General features: G+C 56.5%; 1 protein-coding gene and 1 non-coding gene across 2 annotated transcripts in view; both read left to right on the forward strand.

Moving 5' to 3' along the window:
• Positions 1-13627, forward strand: part of Tmem94 (transmembrane protein 94) — a 35488-nt gene extending 21861 nt beyond the window's left edge. Inside the window, exons 3-32 of the mRNA NM_001427145.1 lie at positions 294-413; positions 698-825; positions 1005-1141; positions 2294-2496; positions 3098-3249; positions 3553-3655; positions 3757-3843; positions 4048-4164; positions 4465-4521; positions 4790-4894; positions 5029-5193; positions 5572-5781; positions 6336-6651; positions 6850-7023; positions 7400-7502; positions 7604-7821; positions 8567-8748; positions 8822-8960; positions 9201-9316; positions 9497-9596; positions 9859-9967; positions 10084-10273; positions 10534-10611; positions 10903-10988; positions 11217-11298; positions 11588-11736; positions 12029-12123; positions 12209-12302; positions 12457-12627; positions 12866-13627. Coding sequence (NP_001414074.1) covers positions 294-413; positions 698-825; positions 1005-1141; positions 2294-2496; positions 3098-3249; positions 3553-3655; positions 3757-3843; positions 4048-4164; positions 4465-4521; positions 4790-4894; positions 5029-5193; positions 5572-5781; positions 6336-6651; positions 6850-7023; positions 7400-7502; positions 7604-7821; positions 8567-8748; positions 8822-8960; positions 9201-9316; positions 9497-9596; positions 9859-9967; positions 10084-10273; positions 10534-10611; positions 10903-10988; positions 11217-11298; positions 11588-11736; positions 12029-12123; positions 12209-12302; positions 12457-12627; positions 12866-12938 — 4059 coding nt within the window. The 3' untranslated portion in view covers positions 12939-13627. The remainder of the gene's footprint in view (positions 1-293; positions 414-697; positions 826-1004; positions 1142-2293; positions 2497-3097; positions 3250-3552; positions 3656-3756; positions 3844-4047; positions 4165-4464; positions 4522-4789; positions 4895-5028; positions 5194-5571; positions 5782-6335; positions 6652-6849; positions 7024-7399; positions 7503-7603; positions 7822-8566; positions 8749-8821; positions 8961-9200; positions 9317-9496; positions 9597-9858; positions 9968-10083; positions 10274-10533; positions 10612-10902; positions 10989-11216; positions 11299-11587; positions 11737-12028; positions 12124-12208; positions 12303-12456; positions 12628-12865) is intronic.
• On the forward strand, positions 10448-10560 carry Mir3577 (microRNA 3577). Its single transcript, NR_037369.1, has one exon. It is a non-coding gene; the product is annotated as a microRNA 3577 (primary transcript).
• Positions 13628-13632: the final 5 nt, after the last annotated feature.

The following is a 13632-nucleotide window of genomic DNA, read 5'->3' on the forward strand; positions in this document are numbered from 1 at the left end:
AGGACCTCTGGAAGAGCAGTCAGTGCCCTTAACCACTGAGCCATCTCTCCAATCCTGCTTTTATTCTTTTTTTTTTGTTCTTTTTTTCGGAGCTGGGGACCGAACCCAGGGCCTTGCGCTTGCGCTTGCTAGGTAAGCGCTCTACCACTGAGCTAAATCCCCAGCCCCCTGCTTTTATTCTTAATATGGCTTTAGGAAGTGTAGGGGGTCTGGAGGGGAAGGAAGAGCCTGAGGTCAAAAAGTAGGTCTGGGCAAGGCTCTGGAGACTGCTGACTGTTTCTGATTCCCTGCAGGGAGAGCCCCCCTCGGCCCTGGGCCTAACTACCGGGAAGGCCCTCAGTGTCCTGAAGGAGCAGCTGGAGGCTGTATTGGAGAAACACCTCAAAGAACGGAAGAAACGGCTTACATGGAAGGTGAAGCTTCTCTGAGGGATGGGGGTGAGGGGTGGGGGTGGGCGGTGGGAGGGGGGGGAGTGGCCAGAGCCTGTCTAGGCAGGCAGAGAGGCAGGGAGCCCTGTCTCACAGCTTTGATGTGCTTTGTCCCCTGAGACTTCACACAATCTGAGGTTCCAGTTTGCTGGGAGTGATGTCCCACTCTGCTGGAGGTGGCCATAAGATCTGGGGAGGCCCAAGGCATAAGAGGTAGATTGGAGCTGGCCGGGATCCTCACTGCCGGCTCGTCTGTCATGCCGTTCTAGGAGGCATGGAGAAGCAGCTTCCTGCACCTCAGTAACCGCCGCTCCTGTTTCCACTGGCCTGGGGCCTCCCTCATGCTGCTGGCTGTGCTGCTGCTCTTGTGTTGCAGTGGGGGCCAGCCAGCTGGGAGGTAAGCAGGGTCCTGTAAGCTCTGTCCCCATCCCAGGACATCCGAGGGGCTGTACTGACCTTGACTGGGGCCAGAGACCCGCCGAGAGGCTTGGGGAATGGGGCATCTTGGGATATGGGGCTGTCTGGGAGGCCTTCTCCATGGAAACGCGTGGTGTTCTCTGTGCCCCTCAACACCAGCCGTGGAGTGGAACTGGTCAATGCCTCTGCTCTGTTCCTGTTGCTGCTTCTCAACCTCATCCTTATCGGGAGACAAGACCGGCTGAAGCGCCAGGAGGTGGAGCGCAGGCTTCGGGGCATCATTGACCAAATCCAAGGTGAGGCTGAGGGTCAGATCAGTCTGGAGGAAGGATGCCCTGTGACGTGTCAGAGCTCCTTCAGGCTGTCACCTCTGGGAGTTAGAGGATGGTCCTGCCTCCTGAGCAGGATGGGGAGGTCTGAGGGCCATAGGATAGCTGTCTACCAGTCAATGGTAGAAAGCAATGGTGGCACTGGGAGACTGGTAGAGTACCCTGTCCTTGGTGAGAGGGCAGTTGAGAGGTTTGGTTTTTTTCCCCCATCTGTCTTGTCCTCTGGTACTGGGCCAGAAGAGTAAGAAGCTACGATGCCCATTGGAAACAGCATTGAGCAGAGAGCTGGGGGCCCAAGATGAACAGTCACTACTCAAGCAAAGGAGTGTTCTAAAAGAGAGGGGTACTGCCCACATCTGTCCAGCCATCATGTACTGAATCTGGCTATAGTTTGGAGAGACTGGCTTTTCCTCTCTGTGGGTTGTTCTCTGAAATGCATGGACAGCAGATACGTGCTCAGCATAATTTGTTTACTTACGTGTTCGGAAATGATGAATTAGTTGTATGTAACCATGTTCCTGGCACTGGAAGTACAAGGTAACCCAGAGAGATGGGCCCTGTTCCCTGTGTGCTCGGTCTCTTGCTCAGTAACAGTGCCCAGACTAGTTTTCTTGACTATGCTAGGATCCTCACCTTGTCTATACAGCGGAGCACCGGTAGGGAGAGAGGCAGGGTTGGAAAAAGGCTCACCATTGGCCCGATCGCCCAGTGGCTACACAGGTAACAGACAAACAGTCTAGACCCAGCCAGGCAGATTTAGGGTGACAGGAGCTCCCTGTGGCTCCCTCCTGCTTCTCCAGAACATTCCAGGTGAACATTCAGTTCCATGCTGTCCTTCTGGCCTGTCCCCATGCTGTCCTTCCATGCCTGTCCCCATGCTGTCCCTCCATGCCTGTCCCCATGCTGTCCCTCCATGCCTGTCCCCATGCTGTCCCTCCATGCCTGTCCCCATGCTGTCCCATCCTGGCAGCCATCTCTCCTTCCTCCCTCCCCACAGTGCTGGAATAATTCTTGCTGTACTTGGCACTAGGGAAGGATTCTCAGGGAAGGCATTATATGGGGTGCATTTGCATCATAGAATAGGTTGTACAGACTGGGGTGTTGTTTCTGTTTCATTAGATGCTCTCAGGGATGGAAAAGAGATCAAGTGGCCGAACTCCATGTACCCAGACCTCCATATGCCCTTTGCACCATCCTGGTCCCTGCACTGGGCTTACAGAGATGGGCACCTGGTGAACCTGCCCGTTAGCCTGTTGGTAGAAGGAGACATCATAGCCCTGAGGCCTGGCCAGGAGTCCTTTGCCTCCCTGAGGGGCATCAAGGTAGTGGAAGCCACTGGTGGGAGGGTGTTCCTAAAATTAGGAGTCCTTAGGCTAGGGGTTGGGGATTTGGCTCAGTGGTAGAGCGCTTGCTGAGGAAGCGCAAGGTCCTGGGTTCGATCCCCAGTCCCGAAAAAAAAAAAAAAAGGAGTCCTTAGGCTAGATCTTGAATTTTCCTATCCAGCTTGGAGATTCACAAGGCCAGTTGAGCAGGGCTGGACCCTCCTCCTGCTGCTGCTGTCTTTTCCTGGATTCTTAAGGCCTAGAAACCCAAGTCCCATAGGGCCCACCCCAACAGGCTCATCACTGGTTAGCTGACCTTGGGAGCCATTTCTATTTAGAGCCATTTCTACTGTCCACAAAGAGTGGTCTTGCCAACCATGGTGGTACAGGCTTGTAATTCTAACCCTGTGGAGGCTGAGGCAGGATTGAGAGTCCCCGGGTAGTGTGAGCCACACAGTGAGACTGTCTCCAGAAACCCGAAACAAACCAGCTCCACCCTCCCCCATGCCTCAGACCCTCCCCTCCCCCACCCTCTCCCCCACCCCCAAGCCCACCTGAATGCAGGCTGACAGACCCTTCCACTCCATGTCAATGCTGGCAGGATGACGAGCACATTGTCTTGGAGCCGGGAGACCTGTTCCCCCCCTTCTCTCCACCACCCTCGCCCCGGGGAGAAGTAAAGAAAGGACCACAGAACCCCCAGCAGTACCGGCTCTTCCGGGTCCTGGAGACGCCTGTGATTGACAGTATCAGGTAGCTCTTGTCACTCTCCTCATCCCGCTGTCTTCTCTGGTGCTTCCACAACAAGGATGGAGCCCCACCTGTTCCTGGCCCTGCCTCTCGTGAGCATCTGTAGGTTGAAGGAATGCCTATGGAGTGGTCCTATCCCCTCTCTCAGGGCACTGTGTGGCCCAGGCCGGGGCCAAGGCTGACTAGGGAATGGAAGGACCTGGAGGAATTTGGTGAGGCCAGTCCAGGAGGGAGGCCCAGAACCCTTCCGAGCTATGGCTGTCAGGCATCCTCCGGAGGAAAGCCTGAGGGTTGCCTCTTTTGCAGATGGTGCCTGGACACAGCCCTGTCCCGCCCAGTCACTGCTCTGGACAATGAAAGGTTCACAGTACAGTCGGTGATGCTTCACTATGCCGTGCCGGTGGTCCTGGTGGGTGAGGGGCTGCAGGGCAGGGGAGAGGGCAGGCATCCCAGGAGAGAGTTCATGCAGAAGGGTGTGTGAACCAGACTGTGCCCATCCTGTCCCCACAGGCTGGCTTTCTCATCACCAATGCCCTGCGCTTCATGTTCAAGGCACCGGGGGTCACTTCCTGGCAGTACACCCTTCTCCAGCTCCAGGCAAGGGTGGATCTCCTCCCTGCTGTGCTGTTATGCCGTGTGCTGTTCTGTCTTGTTCCCCCCCAACTAGCTGAATCGCTGTTCCTTTCACCCGGGGGTGGGGTGTGGGTGGGGGAAGGCTGTGTAGCAGGCCATCCTTCCCCTTCTTCTGCAATTTGTGGCGGCAGCTCCTTAGGATCCTCGGGTATGTTTACTCCTTCTCAGGTGAATGGCATGTTGCCCATCCTCCCTCTGCTCTTCCCAGTCCTCTGGGTCCTGGCCACTGCCTGTGGAGAAGCTCGAGTCCTGGCCCAAATGAGCAAGGCTTCCCCCAGCTCCCTGGTAGGTTGTTCCCGAGCAGTAGAGGACGATGTCAGGAACAAAGCCAGCTAGCTGGCTGTGCCAGGAAGTGGGGCACGGGTCCAGTTCCACCTTGTTTCTAGCATGCCGAGGTTCTGGGAAGCTCTGTATGGGTTCAGGTACTTTCTGTTACCAGCTGGGTTCCAGGCCAGGCCTAGGTGTGGGCTCCATCCATGGAGAGTTGGGATTCATGGGTCAGGAGCCACGCTAGTACCCAATGATAGATACCGAGGTCTTTGTGAAGGCAGGTTTTCCCCACTGATGCTCATCCTGTCTCTGCAGCTGGCCAAGTTCTCAGAGGACACACTCAGCAGCTATACTGAAGCCGTCTCTTCTCAGGTAAACTGCTGAGAGAGATCGAGGTTTTCCTCCAGGCCCCTGCAGGCATGAAGTACTGTGTCCCCCTCGGATTCTGTGATTCTGCTTGTGGCTTTGATTCTCTACCCAACCTATCCATGTTGGCCGTGACCTAGGCCTGGTCCTTTATTAACATCTTGTCCTAGGACCCAGCATCCCCCTGGACTTTTCTTGATCTGGGCCCTATGGGCTATCTCCAGGGAAATAAGGCTGATCCCCCATAGCCTCACAGACCGTCTTGTCTCCACAGGAAATGCTGCGCTGCATTTGGGGTCACTTTCTAAGGGTGATCCAGGGCACGTCGCCAACACTGAGCCACAGCGCCAGTCTGCTGCATAGCTTGGGCTCTGTCACGGTGAGTGGGCTCTGTTGGGAGGCCGCCCTGCTAACCAGACCTCTGGCTGGGTCTGGATTGCTCCTCCCTATGGTGTGACCACTGGGCAGTTAGACCAATCCTGAGTCTTGTTCTGATCCTGCGTCTCCCTACAGGTACTGTGCTGTGTAGACAAACAGGGGATCCTATCATGGCCAAATCCCAGCCCAGAGACTGTGCTCTTCTTCAGCGGGAAGGTGGAGCCCCCTCACAGCAGCCATGAGGACCTCACAGATGACCTGTCTACCCGCTCCTTCTGCCATCCCGAGGTGGAGGAGGAGGTGTGACCAGCTCTCACGGGTTTAGTTTGGCTCTTTAACCTCAGAGCTAGGCCTGTGGCCTTGGGAGGGAGGTTTAGGGTGAAGGGAGCTCAGGACTCCTGGCAGCTTCTTCTGCCTTCTTAAGATGAAGGACAAGTGACCAGGTGTGGCACATCTTTAACGCCAGCACTCAGTTCAAGGCCAGTGTGGTCTACACAGTGAGTTCCGGGACAGCCAGTGGTTCACAAAGGAAACCCTGTCTCACAAAACAAAAGACAAAAAGCAAAAATAAAGTAGGAAGGCTAGTACCGCAAGAAGCCCAGAACTGCCCCCCGCACCTCCCTGGTCCTAGGGAGCCATGGGACTCTGGGCCTAGACCTGTGCTCCTGCTCTCCTCAGCCCCATGAACGCGATGCCCTCCTTGCTGGCTCCCTGAACAATACCCTGCACCTTTCCAACGAGCAGGAGCGAGGCGACTGGCCTGGCGATGGCCCCAAGCCCTCCGAGCCCTACTCTCATCACAAAGGACATGGCCGTAGCAAACACCCGTCTGGTTCCAACGTGAGCTTCAGCCGGGACACTGAAGGCGGAGAGGAAGAGCCCAGCAAGGTGAGAGGAGGGAGACAGGGTGCAGAAGCCACCCTGGCTGTCAGAGGCCTCCTGCCTCCCTACCAAAGTAAAAAAGCTCAGTTTGAGCCAGTAGGATCTGGAAGAGTCCTATGCAGTGTCCTTCCTGTAGCTTTAGCCTGGTCAGTGGGATGACCCCTGAGGTCTGACCCGAGTCTTCTCTGTGTTGGGCTTGTCCCCATCCAGTCCTTCCCCAGGTTAGCAGCCTCCTAGTTAAACAAGAGCTGTAAGTCCCTGTCAGGTGCCATCCCGGTTAACACAGACCCCCATCCCCTTCCTGTATGGGCACTGCCAGACTTTGCTGGATGTAGGTCCTATGGGTGATCCTAACCAAAAGGCCAGAGAAACTTGGTACAGATCTAAATAGAAGCTGGAGACCACGGTGAGGCTCTTGGCGGTTCCAGCAGTGTGGGCACTAACCCCTTCTGAGGATGATGGGCCTTCTTGCAGGCTAGTTCTGGGCCTGCTTGGGTATCAGAGCCTTACCCCCACTTCCTCCCAGCCTGGGGCTTCCCTTAACCTCACATTTCCTCCAGGCCCAGCCCGGGACAGAGGGGGATCCCTATGAGGCCGAGGACTTCGTGTGTGACTACCACTTGGAGATGCTGAGCCTGTCCCAAGACCAACAGAACCCCTCATGCATCCAGTTTGATGATTCCAACTGGCAGTTACACCTGACCTCCCTCAAGCCCCTGGGCCTCAACGTGCTGCTGAATCTGTGTAACGCCAGTGTCACTGAGCGCCTGTGCCGCTTTTCTGACCACCTGTGCAACATCGCGCTGCAGGAGAGCCACAGCGCTGTGCTGCCTGTGCATGTGCCCTGGGGCCTCTGTGAGCTGGCTCGTCTCATCGGTACGGTGGCACTGTGGTGCTGGGCGGGGCCACCTGAGTGACTGCTGGCCCCGCACTGACCGTCCCTGGTGTGGCGTTGGTTCATTTGTAGTGAGCATTGGCCACTCTTAGCTTTCTCATCTGGCTAGACCTGTCATTGTCGGGATATAGAGATGTGAGGAGCTGGCCAGGGAGCCTGAGCACTGTCCTTGTTCATAGGCTTCACTCCAGGGGCCAAGGAGCTATTCAAGCAGGAGAACCACCTGGCGCTCTACCGCCTCCCCAGTGCCGAGACCGTGAAGGAGACGTCACTGGGGCGGCCCTCCTGTGTCACCAAGCGGCGCCCTCCACTCAGCCACATGATCAGCCTCTTCATCAAAGACACTGCCACCAGTAAGCCTCACTTCAGCTCAGCTGGCATCTAGACAAAGCTTCCAAGGCTTGGTGTGCAGGAGACTATACCCTAGCACACGTATTCAGAGGAGGGAGGCTAAGCCAGTGAATGCTGGACCACTCTCCGAGCCCTCTGACGTGGTAGGGACTGGGCTTGGGGACCGGAGTTACAGAGAATGGGATTCTCCAGAGGATGTGGATTGTAGTGCTTCCCTTCCTAGTCAGTCAGTGCTCCGTGGTGGCTCACTGACTAGGAGTCCCCTCCCTCCATCAGGAATACCTTTGTCTCCTCTGTGGACAGACAGTAAGGTGCTAGCTAGGTCAGAGGAAGGCAGGAGACAGTGTGTGGACTCATGGGTTCCATTCCCCACCACAGGCACAGAGCAGATGCTGTCCCATGGCAGTGCCGATGTGGTCGTGGAGGCCTGCACAGACTTCTGGGATGGCGCTGACATCTACCCTCTTTCGGGTTCGGACAGGTAAGGGAGGGGCTTGGCCGGCTTGGCCGCCTTGCTTGCCTATCTGATGGTCATGGCCTCTCAAGACCACTTGGCCTACTCCTTCCCTACTTCTCTGACAGAAAGAAAGTGCTGGATTTCTACCAGCGAGCCTGCCTATCCGGTTATTGCTCTGCCTTTGCCTACAAGCCCATGAATTGCACGCTGTCCTCTCAGCTCAATGGCAAGTGTATCGAGCTGGTGCAAGTCCCTGGCCAGAACAGCATATCCACCCTGTGCGAGCTGCCCAGCACGGTCCCCATCAAGCCGAACATCCGCCGTAGCAGCTGGAGCTCCGATGGTACTGTGAACTTCCATCCGTCTCACCGGGAATGGCACGGGGGTTCCTGGGGCTGAGGAGCCCAGGAGCTAATGGGCTTCAGAGGGCCACGGCATCACTCAGCAGACAGTGCCATGGGCAGTCACAGGAATCGGGATGCCAGGGTGGCACTCAGTAGCTCATGGTGTGGGGAATTCTTCAGTTTCCCCTCTTCTAAAACGAGGTGCCTTCTCTCCCTTTCTCATGGGTCTCTTGAGGTATTCAGGAGGATTAATGTCTATAAAAGTGTTTTCTTAGAAAGCTGTAAAGTGACATTAGATACAAACTCAGGTCCAAACTGTCAGAACGGAGGGACACAGACTCTAAGTCACATCCCCAAGCATACACTTTTGGCCAAGTCTTACAAGCCTAGGAGACCATGCGCTGAGGGTGGGACCAGCCACCTAGCCCTGGAGCTGGGCCGGGCCGGGCCAAAGCTGAGCCATGCTCAGCCTGGCTCCCTGGTCTGCTCGCCTCACTGATGAGCACCTCTTGTCTTTTCTCTTGTGTGCGTTGGCTCTTTGTGTACTCTGGCTCTGTGTGCCCCTGTGTGACTGTGTGTGTGTGGTCCCCTGGGGCCCTTACACTCCTTGATTTGGGTGTGGCCTCTATGTGTGTGGCCCTGGGCTGTCTCCTGGAGTCTGCTGTTCCTCGTGTCCTGACTGGGCTGTGTCCTGGTTGTCTTGCCACATGCCGGCTGGCTTTTGTGTCTTGTGCCTGCCTGAAGAAGGGATCGGGGAGGTGCTGGAGAAAGAAGACTGCATGCAGGCCCTGAGCGGTCAGATCTTCATGGGCATGGTGTCCTCCCAGTACCAGGCCCGGCTGGACATCGTGCGCCTCATTGATGGGCTGGTCAACGCCTGTATCCGCTTTGTCTACTTCTCTCTGGAGGATGAGCTCAGAAGCAAGGTGGGGACAGCCTTCCTGTTTGTCCCCCCTGACCTTTGGGAGGCCTTCCACTCACTGACATCTGCTCCCACAGGTGTTTGCAGAAAAGATGGGCCTGGAGACAGGCTGGAACTGCCACATCTCCCTCACACCCAACGGTGACATGCCCGGCTCTGAGATCCCTCCCTCCAGTCCCAGCCATGCTGGCTCTCTCCATGATGACCTGAATCAGGGTGAGGGCAAAGGCTTGTGTCAGGGATGGAGCGAGTGGAGAGCCCCTTGTTGGGAAGTACACTGAGGAGAATCATAGAACCCTCCTGTAAGCACGCTCCCTCAGCAATGGCCCCACATCCTGGTGGGCAGTGACTGTTAAAGGTAGAGAGCTGGAGGAAGAAGCTGTGTACCATTTGCAGGGCACGGCTCAGCCTTCTAGAAGGCTGGTCCAAGGTTAGAATTGGCTTTCCTCCCCACAGTGTCCCGAGATGATGCAGAAGGGCTTCTCCTCTTAGAGGAGGAGGGTCACTCGGACCTCATCAGCTTCCAGCCCACCGACAGTGATATCCCCAGCTTCCTGGAGGACTGCAACCGGGTACGACAGTGGGTTCAGTCCCTTGTCCCCAAGGTGGCCTGACCTGATTCAGGAAGAGAAGGAAGGGCAGGAGCAGGAGGAGGAGGAGGTGGCAGTGGCAGTGGGGTGGTGGTGGCGACTATGGGAGAGGTGATTCTCTGCTTCCTGTTTAGAGTCTACTGACATCTCTGCTTCCTCCAGGCCAAGCTGCCCCGGGGCATCCACCAGGTGCGGCCCCACCTACAGAACATCGACAATGTCCCACTGTTGGTGCCCCTCTTCACCGACTGTACCCCTGACAGTGAGTGCTGTGCCACGCCCCTCCTCAGGGTGGGCATAATGTCCCTCAGAGAGTAGGGAGGGAGAGTCTTGGCTGAGACTGGCTGGGATGATACTGTGGGCATCTCAGGGAGCCTGCTGTGGGTGCTCCTGTGCTCCCGCTGCTGGGCGGGGTTGCTCCAAAGAGGGCTCTCCTCCCCTTTGCTCCCTGTCGTTATTTTTTTTTGACCTGTGGGTGTCTCCGCTCGCACGCTCACTCGCCTGCCCCGTGACTCCACCCGCAGCCATGTGTGAGATGATGAAGATCATGCAGGAGTATGGCGAGGTGACCTGCTGCCTGGGCAGCTCAGCCAACCTGCGCAATAGCTGCCTCTTCCTCCAGAGTGACGTCAGGTCAGGGACAGACCCAGGGACCTGGGCCTGCTGGGAGAAGAGTGGGATGCCCCATCTTGTGATCGGCAGCTGTAGACTGTCACTGTTCATGGGTGGATTTTCCCTCCACTGAGCAGCATTGCCCTGGATCCCTTGTACCCGTCCCGCTGCTCCTGGGAAAGCTTTGGCTATGCTACCAGCACCACCATGGCCCAGGCCTCGGATGGCCTTTCTCCCCTGCAGCTCTCGGGGCAGCTCAACAGCCTGCCTTGCTCCCTGACGTTTCGCCAAGAGGAAACCATCAGCATCATCAGGCTCATTGAGCAGGTCTGTCTCAGTGGATACTGGGGGATGGCACAGGGCCCTGTGTGTGTGTGTGTGGGGGGGTGAAGGTGGAACATGATAGCCGTGGGCCCTCCAGACCTCTTTCCTGCTTGACCTGTGTGGAGGTAGGGACAAGTGAATCTGTGTCTGCCCCTTCCCCATAAGAGCATGGTGGCCACGTGGTCCTTAGTGGAGGTTTGCTTGTTATAGGGGCTAAGAGGGGCCAGGCGTGCCTGTCATCATCTGTCCCTCTTGGCCCTTAGGCTCGGCATGCTACCTATGGCATCCGTAAGTGCTTCCTCTTCTTGTTGCAGTGCCAGCTGACCCTTGTGGTCATTCAGGTAAGCCATGGTCTGTACAAGCATTGTCCCCAAAGGGAGGGACAGTTAAGAGTCTGAGGAGTTGGGGTTGGGGATTTAGCCCTGGGTTCGGTCCCCAGCTCTGAAAAAAAAAGTCTGAGGAGTTTGGGGGTGCAGTGTAGTCTCAGGCCTCTTGTGTATCCCTCAGACTTTGAGATGACCCAACTTGCTTGTTCCCAGTCCTCTGGGTCAAGATGTTGAGTCTGTTGAGCCAGGGCAAGGTGGGTAGCCTTGGGGTCTACACATTTGGTGACATTGTCTTTCCTGCTTTAGTTCCTTTCTTGCCTGGTGCAGCTGCCACCCCTCCTGAGTACCACAGACATCTTATGGCTGTCCTGCTTTTGTTACCCTCTGCTCAGGTGAGAGGCCTTGAAGGCCCCTGTGCCCGGCTAGTGAGCGAGTCAGTAGGCGTCCCACGGGGCCCAGAGCTTTTTGGCAGGATGGCTCAGGGCTCTCCTCTGGCCCAAGGAGGCACTGATGCAAGGCCCCTTGATTTTATCTCACTGCCAAGATTCCCTGTAGGCGTTCCCTCTGAGAGTTGGGAGACAGGTAGTAACCTCTGTCCCTTTACCCACACTGAATTTCAGCATCTCTCTATTGGGGAAACCGCCACACAGCTCCGTCATGTCCATGGCGACAGGCAAAAACCTTCAGTCCATTCCTAAGAAGGTAAGCAAGGCAGGCTCTGATCACCAGGGCTTCTCCCCTGAGCACTGGGGCTGGGAGTAGGCCTAACCTGGAAGATTCTGCAGGCCAGGGAGCTAGAGAGGTGGTGGCCAAAACAGAGAAAGAGCCTTACTGGGAATGTGGTCCCCGGGCCTATCCCTTGAGGCATGAGCACTTATTTGCTGAGGGTTTACTAAGGTTTAGAGAAGATGAGCAGGGGTCAGGCCTGCCTGCCTTGTAGCCTGCAGAAAGGCACCCACCACAGGAATGACTGTCCTCCCGCCTGCCACAGACACAGCACTACTTCCTGCTCTGCTTCTTGCTCAAGTTCAGCCTCACCATCAGCTCGTGTCTCGCCTGCTTCGGCTTCACGCTACAGAGCTTCTGTGACAGCGCCCGGGCCCGCAACCTCACCAACTGCTCCTCAGTCATGCTGTGCAGGTAGGTCTCAGGATCCCCCTCAGTCAGCACCCCACCGACCCCATCCCTGGGTCTCAGGAACCCCCCTCAGTCAGCACCCCATCGACCCTGGCCGTGGGTCTCAGGAGCCCTCCCCACCACCCCACGCGGCCCCGTCCGTGGGTCTCAGGAACCCCCTCAGCACCCCACTGACCCTGTCCGTGGGTCTCAGGAACCCCCCTCAGTCAGCACCCCACCGACCCTGGCCGTGGGTCTCAGGAACCCCCCTCAGTCAGCACCCCACCGACCCCATCCGTTTGTCTGTCTTGGGCAGCAATGATGACAGAGCTCCAGCCTGGTTTGAGGACTTCGCCAATGGGCTGCTCTCAGCTCAGAAGCTCACAGCTGCCCTGATTGTTTTGCACACTGGTAAGGACGCTGCCTCACAGGGGCTGCTGCGGATGGGGAGGCAAGACTTTGGGAAGCCTTGACACCCATTGGTCAATCTTTCTAGTCTTTATCTCCATCACCCATGTGCATCGTACCAAGCCTCTGTGGAGAAAGAGCCCTTTGACAAACCTTTGGTGGGCGGTGACCGTGCCTGTGGTGTGAGTAGTGTTGAATGGGGGCAGCAGGACAGTGCTGGGCTCACAGGTGGGAGGAAGACAGGGGTCTGAGGGTCCCCGTCAACTAGTGGGACTGGGAAAGCAGAGAAGAAAGCAAGGGGACTCCAGGTTCACACAGGGCTCTTTCCTTCCATAGGCTGCTCGGTCAGGTGGTCCAGACAGTGGTGGACCTACAGCTATGGACACACAGGGACTCGCCTGTCCACTTTGGCCTAGAAGATGTGCCCCTGCTAACGTGGCTCCTGGGCTGCCTGTCCCTGGTCCTTGTGGTGGTCACCAATGAGATCGTAAAACTACACGAGATTCGGTGAGCTTGTAGCTCCACTTGGCTGTCTGTCCCCTGAACCTGTCACCTCAGCTGCACCCCGCTCAGCCCTCTAGTCTGAAGGGCTCTATCAGCCTGTTCTCCTGGCACTGGACTGAGCCAGCTCCTGTAACACTCCACCCCTGGCTATAGGGTCTTGATCTCATAATCCTCCTGCCTCAGCCTTCAAGTAGCTAGAACCACAGGCCAAGTTGTCAATTGCATCTTACTCTTTCCCCAGGGTTCGTGTCCGCTACCAGAAGCGCCAAAAGCTGCAGTTTGAGACTAAGCTGGGCATGAACTCTCCCTTCTGAGCCATGGCCACGGTGGCCACCACTGCCCAGCCTCCTGGGGCCAGAGCCAGACCTACTGGGAAGTTGACATCGTGAACGTTTCAGGGTCTTTGCCTTGTGGCATCGGAGGCCTTGCTGTGAGCACTGGAGATGACTGTCTTCCTGACTCTGGGGCTTTTCATGAAGAAGCCAACGGGTTTAGCCATGGTTTGACAGGACTGCTTTGGCTCTCCCCTGGCCTTGCCAGGGGCACTCTTGAATGTATGACCTCAGGCCCTTGTTAAAGGGATCCTTAGTCCCTTCCTCCATGGGGTCCCCCTTAGGGGTCCCCTCACTTGGCACCTCTGCTCTTGCATCTACGGTGGCCTCGGTCTCTGTTGGGAAAGCAGTAGCTACCGCTATACAAGATGCTGTGTCCTCCTGCCCCACAGCCCATCTCCCGGGCAGGGGCCTGGCTGCAGTCGGAAGAACCTCCCCTTCCTCTAGGCTTGAAGACGGAAAGGCTCCACCTCACCCTGGGCCCCATGTCGGCTGACCATAAGTCATCCACACAGGACCCTGCCCATGCACTGTGGCCCCTGTCCTTGTTCTGGGAGACTTTTTTTTACTTTTTTTTTTTTTTTTTTTTTTTTTTTTTTACTGGAAAATGAGCCTTTGGGGGAATGAATGTCAACTGGTTTATATTAAAATTGTAAATTGCTTAAAAAACATCCTG

The sequence above is a fragment of the Rattus norvegicus genome, chromosome 10, assembly GCF_036323735.1.
Source record: "Rattus norvegicus strain BN/NHsdMcwi chromosome 10, GRCr8, whole genome shotgun sequence".
Classification (NCBI taxonomy): Eukaryota; Metazoa; Chordata; class Mammalia; order Rodentia; family Muridae; genus Rattus; species Rattus norvegicus.